General features: G+C 44.8%; 1 protein-coding gene across 1 annotated transcript in view; it reads left to right on the top strand.

The window, feature by feature from the left end:
• Positions 1-3,288: 3,288 nt before the first annotated feature.
• Positions 3,289-6,613, top strand: part of mxra5b (matrix-remodelling associated 5b) — a 16,702-nt gene continuing 13,377 nt past the window's right edge. Inside the window, exons 1-4 of the mRNA XM_072686687.1 lie at positions 3,289-3,600; positions 3,793-3,994; positions 6,023-6,152; positions 6,367-6,613. The exon at positions 6,367-6,613 is cut by the window's right edge and continues 144 nt beyond it. Of these exons, the coding sequence (XP_072542788.1) occupies positions 3,588-3,600; positions 3,793-3,994; positions 6,023-6,152; positions 6,367-6,613 (592 nt within the window). The 5' untranslated portion in view covers positions 3,289-3,587. The remainder of the gene's footprint in view (positions 3,601-3,792; positions 3,995-6,022; positions 6,153-6,366) is intronic.

Raw genomic sequence — 6,613 nt, 5'->3', positions numbered from 1 at the left:
AAATTAAAATACAAAGGGAGTTTTTGCTGCTGGCCCTTTAAATCACCACTGCTGCGTTCCTCCGTGTGAGGCACTCTCCCTCGCCTCGCCGCTCTGGGTTTTGAAATAGCTGCATTCGTGACGGCCTTGTGTTTACTATGTCGCGACGGCTCCTCTATAATTAGGCCTGAAGCACTTAGGAGACGTAGGAGCACGTCTGTCTCCACCAGCTCCACGAGGGAGAGTGTATTTACGAGACGCTGCCAGAGACAGACGCTTCACAAACACGACTGAAATGGGATTTGTTTGATTTTCTGAATGAAATATGATCACTTTCGCGACTTTCGCTTTAATGTGCTGGGATGATCTGCCGGGCCGTAACTCTGCAGGGACACACGGCTGTTTGTTGGTGGAGCTGCGGCTTTTCCTTATTGTCTTCTCTGTCTTTCTGAGCGCTCTGGGTGGAAGCAGATGGAATCTGTAATCCCAGCTTATCAAACACAGATCAAAGACAAACGCACATGAAAAACATCACTTTATGAAGCGGTTTATGAAGAGGCCCATGTGTTTGTTGGGATATGAGGAAATGAAGTGCAGTATTGATCTGGAGGAAGTGTTGATGCTGTAAAACTGCGGCAGATGGCCTTTTTCTTTATTAACCTTCTAATAAATGAACACATGAATTACATAACTGCAATAAATGACCTGCTATCTAAAGATCAAAGCGATAGTTTACCAGAAATCAAAAATCTCCCCCAGCCAATATAATCAATCAGCCAGGTTCGATTCAGGCAGTTTTAGCACTGGAGCTAAGAGGCTAATGTAGCTAAGAAGTAATACAAGCATATGCACGCGAATTAGCATTGTGCTAACTGCATGCCTAAATCATCCACACAGTTTAAGGAGACCACCATGCTAATTGGTGTACATAGGCATTCATGACTTGTTAGCTACATTAGCGTCTTAGCTTCGGTGCTAAAAATAAACTGCACCAAACATATCTTGACTGATGGAGTGCAGGTCAAGCGAAAAAACCCTTTTTGGTTCTACATAGAACCATTTTAAAGAAAGAACCACCTTGCTCTTTCCCTGTATGTTTAGTACCATGGTACCATTTATGCATTCAGAGGGGTCGTCAGTTCTATACAGAGCTGTTGCCTCTTGAGATTTTAGTTTTAGCACTGGAGTGCAGAGCTAATGTAGCTAACAAGTTATGAAACAGTATGTACACCAATTAGCATTGCGCTAACTGCATGCCTGAATCACCACACACTCACTAAACTACTCCATGCATGCATTTGGCACCATGCTAATTGGTGTACATAAGCTTCCAATATTTGAATAATCTTATACAGAGTTTTGGGTAGGTTTCAGTCTGCTGAGAGATAAACGTAATGCATTAGCATGTATATTAGTAGCTGCAGAGGGTATTTCATACCTCATATATTAGTTATTAATGTGGTACAAACCCGCGTCTGTACTGCTGGAGGGATGGTGGCTCGGGTTCTGCGTGGTTATGTAATATGCCGTAAATCCTGTTCCTAATAAACTCTGGTTGTGAGGCTAAATGAAGGGCCTTCGGCTCGTACGCAGGTCTCCCCTCTCGCTCCTGTATAGTGTTGGGAACAGCAGAGTGTGGGTTGGAGAACACTGGCTCTGAATGCCACTGTTGCCACAATAATTCCAACTATTTACACCTTTATTTTGGACGCTACTGTTTTAGCTGTGGGAACAGTTGGACCACCCCTTGAAGGCCACAGCTTTAAGCAGCACAGCTGAAGAAAAATCGCTGACCGCACCGCTGACCAAACAACAGCAATTCCCCCGACTTCAGATGATTTACGGCACACTAAGCCCCCACAGTCTCAAACACCAACCACTCAAACTACAACACAACCAGCGTAGCAAGTGGGCGCCAATCCAGGGACGGGTCTTATTTATAGTGAAGGATCTCTGGATGTAGACAGTAGGCCTTTAAGGACTAGCTAATAGAGCCAGTTTCCCTCCAGATCAACTCTATTAGAGATCACTGAACACCTCCACACACTTCGCTACATTAGCCTTGTAGCTCCAGTGCTAACTTCAGACCTTTTGACCTAAACATCTGATCATCAGCGTCACAGTGTCCTGGAGGAGCTGGATAAAACCTTAGTTTTGGGTTGGAGGTGAAAGCTAAAGACATGGTGGTCTCCAGTAGGCTCCAGTGGCTATGATGACCACTGATCCACTATGAGTATACATATATTTATATATAAACACAACATATGGACAAAAGTATTGGGACACCTGCTCATTCAGTGTTTCCTCTGAAATCAAGGCTATTAAAGAGCTGATCCTGCTTCTGTTGGAGTAACTGTCTCTACTGTCCAGAGAAGAAGACTTTCTACTAGATTCTGGAGGAGGAGCATTGCTGTGAGGATTTGATTGCATTTAGGGACAAGAGCATCAGTGAGGTCAGGATGTTGGATGATGATCACCACCCCACCTCATCATCCCCAACTCATCTCAAAAGTACTGGATGGAGCTCCTCCACCATCATTCCAGAGAACACAGTCCCTCCACTGCTCCACAGCTCCTCAATGCTGGGGGGCTTTATACCCCATGGAGCATGGAGCCGATAGGGTCATGATGCTGATCTGCTCCAGAGAGTCCTATTCTATTGACAGTACTTCTAAAAAAGTAGCTGAATGCATTACTTACAAAGGTTGTCCACAAACATCTGGACATATATATAAACATCATCAATAACAATATAACAATAATAACATCATCATAATCAATAGAAATATTTAATGTGTTTAATGTACAGAACATTATAGTTAATCAGATATTTACCAGGTATTTATTTCTGTAATTAATTATGTAATTACTTAACCAGAGTATCAGAATACCCAACTCCAGTACTGAACCATGCAGTCTCTCTCTCTCTCTCTCTCTCTCTCTCTCTCTCTGTCTTTCTCTCTCTCTCTCTCTCTCTCTCTCTCTCTCTCTGTCTTTCTCTCTCTCTCTCTCTCTCTCTCTCTCTCTCTCTGTCTCTCTCTCTCTCTACCTCTCTCTCTCTCTCTCTCTCACTCTCTGTCTTTCTCTCTCTCTCTCTCTGTCTTTCTCTCTCTCTCTCTCTCTCTGTCTTTCTCTCTCTCTCTCTCTCTCTCTCTCTCTCTCTCTCTGTCTCTCTCTCTCTCTACTCTCTCTCTCTCTCTCTCTCTCTCTCTCTCTCTCTCTCTCTCTCTCGCTCCTCCTTTCCAGCCCTGTCTAAAGGCTGCACGCGGAGCTTTCAAACGCATTCGCACGAGCCTGCGTTCCTCTCAACTTTCTCCACGAGCTGAACTGCACTGGGGTCCACGCGCATGTGGGCGGGTGTCTCTTCACTTTGATGAATGAATGAAAACACCTGAGTGGGCTCTAGACCTCTGAACTGGACTTTATTACATTTTATTTTTTATTCATTTTAATATTTAATTTTTTTTAGAATTTTGCCAGCAGGCGCGTGCACGAGCTGTGTGGATATCTCTAATGGGATATACTGGGACTGGAGAGCTCGCTCTGCTGGGGGGTGAGCAGCTTGTGAAGGAGCTCTGCTGAGGAGATGTGCTCCCCACCCCGGACTGATGACTCTCAAAGGTATTCATTTATTCCCATTAAGCTTCATTTCATTATTCATCTGTGTTTATTTATTCATTTAACAATTTAACTAATTAAACCGATGCCTGATTAGTAATCAAGTAAATATGTAACTTTCATTTCTCATTTATTTATTTATTTATATCCTTTTATTTGTCTCTCCTGTTGTTTCTCCGCGCGCTTCATTGACAGCGTCTGAAGCCGAGATGCGCATGCGCGTAGCGGCTCTCGTGCTGCTGCTGCCGCTGCTGCTACTGCGCGCCTCCTGTCTCGCCGCCTCCGCGTGCCCGAGACTCTGCGCGTGCCCGCGCCCTAACGAGCTACACTGCACCTTCCGCTCCCTCCGCGCCGTGCCCTCCCCCATGCCCGCCCACGCGCAACGAGTGAACCTCGGGTAAGAGCGCCCTCTGTGGCCAATATCACAGCACCCTTACTGCACCTGCATATTTACACACACTGGCCACTTTATTAGAAACCCCTATCTCGTGCTTCCACACACTGGCCACTTTATTAGAAACCCCTATCTCGTGCTTCCACACACTGGCCACTTTATTAGAAACCCCTATCTCGTGCTTCCACACACTGGCCACTTTATTAGAAACCCCTATCTCGTGCTTCCACTCACTGGCCACTTTATTAGAAACACCCACCTTGTGCTTCCACTCACTGGCCACTTTATTAGAAACCCCTACCTTGTGCTTCCACTCACTGGCCACTTTATTAGAAACACCTACCTTGTGCTTCCACTCACTGGCCACTTTATTAGAAACCCCTATCTCGTGCTTCCACTCACTGGCCACTTTAATAGAAACACCCACCTTGTGCTTCCACTCACTGGCCACTTTATTAGAAACCCCTACCTTGTGCTTCCACTCACTGGCCACTTTATTAGAAACACCTACCTTGTGATTCCACTCACTGGCCACTTTATTAGAAACACCCACCTTGTGCTTCCACTCACTGGCCACTTTATTAGAAACACTGACCTTGTGCTTTCTCACTGGCCACTTTATTAGAAACACCTACCTTGTGCTTCCACTCACTGGCCACTTTATTAGAAACACCCACCTTGTGCTTCCACTCACTGGCCACTTTATTAGAAACACTGACCTTGTGCTTTCTCACTGGCCACTTTATTAGAAACACCTACCTTGTGCTTCCACTCACTGGCCACTTTATTAGAAACACCTACCTCGTGCTTCCACTCACTGGCCACTTTATTAGAAACACCCACCTTGTGCTTCCACTCACTGGCCACTTTATTAGAAACCCCTACCTTGTGCTTCCACTCACTGGCCACTTTATTAGAAACACCCACCTTGTGCTTCCACTCACTGGCCACTTTATTAGAAACCCCCACCTTGTGCTTGCACTCACTGGCCACTTTATTAGAAACCCCTACCTTGTGCTTCCACTCACTGGCCACTTTATTAGAAACACCCACCTTGTGCTTCCACTCACTGGCCACTTTATTAGAAACACCCACCTTGTGCTTCCACTCACTGGCCACTATGGGTGCTAGCATACTGTAATGGATTCTGTAGTTTAAGTGAAACAGTCAGCTAGTTTACACAAATGCAGTAATGAATGATGGGATTAGCTAACTTGCTAGGGAGCATTAGCTTACTGTTTTACTGTCTGACTAACATGAAAACACTCATGTAAAATGTAAATAGGTTTAGCAGTGTTTAGCATTTAGCCTCTTTAGCACACCTGATGCTCATCAGCTAATGATTGCAGGCCTCAAGAGTTGCAGTTGGGGTCTACGCTGCACCCAAACAGCACTGCTGGTGTTTCCAAATGAGTACCATCCTTAATCACCCATAACATTGAGCATGCTCATTACTGCAGTACAAATTATGTCCAGTAGAAGCAGTGATGTAGCGTATAGCAGTGAGAGCGCAAATGAACTGAAATCAGCTGTGAACTTAAAAAATGCCATAAATATACAATAACTGTTTTATGTAAATATATTAGATGCTTACATTTATTGTAAGGCTGCAGGATTTATGATATTAAATAAGTTCCAGAGTGGAGAATAGAAATATGAAATCGTTTATTATTGTAATAAATATATATATAATATATTAATATATTATAGAGTATTTTTAATAAAATTTTATTATTAATGTTTTTTTCATTAAAATCCTGTTTAGCTGGATACAGTAAATGTTATTGTACTAAAAGTTGATGATGTTTTTAACATCTGGCACTACTGGTGCATTTTGTCCAATATTGTGTCCTGCAAAAATGTATAATTTCTGGCATATCGCCCACTCCTACATCCAAGTACTATATGGATTCATAACACACCATAGAAGATTCAGGCTAGCCTTAGCTGTGTCCTCCAGAACCTGAGCTTGACAGCTCTGAAATGGACCTGGTCAGCTCACACTGAGCTCCCTCTCTCTCTTTCGAACAGATTCAACACCATCACCCAGATCCCGGAGCGCTCCTTCGCTGGATTAAGGAAGCTGGAGCTTCTGATGATGCATGGGAATGATATCCACAAAATTCCAGATGGGGTTTTCCGAGACCTCCTGAGTTTGCAGGTAAAGGAGCCTCTCTCCTGCTCAAACGCTGGATCCTAATATGATAAATACAGTGCTGGTTCTCAGTCTCAGACCTGGACAGTCCACACACTGCCCATTCTTAAATTTCGGACTCTACTCGAGCCCTTTCAGGGAACCTGTCCAGCACTCGGGACTGTGACTGAGAACCACTGGACACCTGACGTCCAAAACTCAATGTCAAACTTCCATCCAGGTGCTGAAAATGAGCTACAATAAGGTGAGGGTGATCACCGGACGCAGCTTGCTTGGTTTGACCGGCCTTGTGCGGCTGCACCTGGACAACAACCGCATCGAGTTCATCCACCCGGACGCCTTCCATGGGATGACATCGCTCCGCTTGCTCCATCTGGAGGGGAACCACCTGCAGAAGCTTCATCCCGCTACGTTCAGCACATTCTCCCTGCTGCAGCACTTCCCTGTCTCCACCCTCAAACACCTCT

This window comes from Salminus brasiliensis, chromosome 8 (assembly GCF_030463535.1).
Source record: "Salminus brasiliensis chromosome 8, fSalBra1.hap2, whole genome shotgun sequence".
NCBI lineage: Eukaryota > Metazoa > Chordata > Actinopteri > Characiformes > Bryconidae > Salminus > Salminus brasiliensis.
Note: the sequence above shows the minus strand (reverse complement) of the source record. Positions and strands in the feature narration are given on the sequence as shown.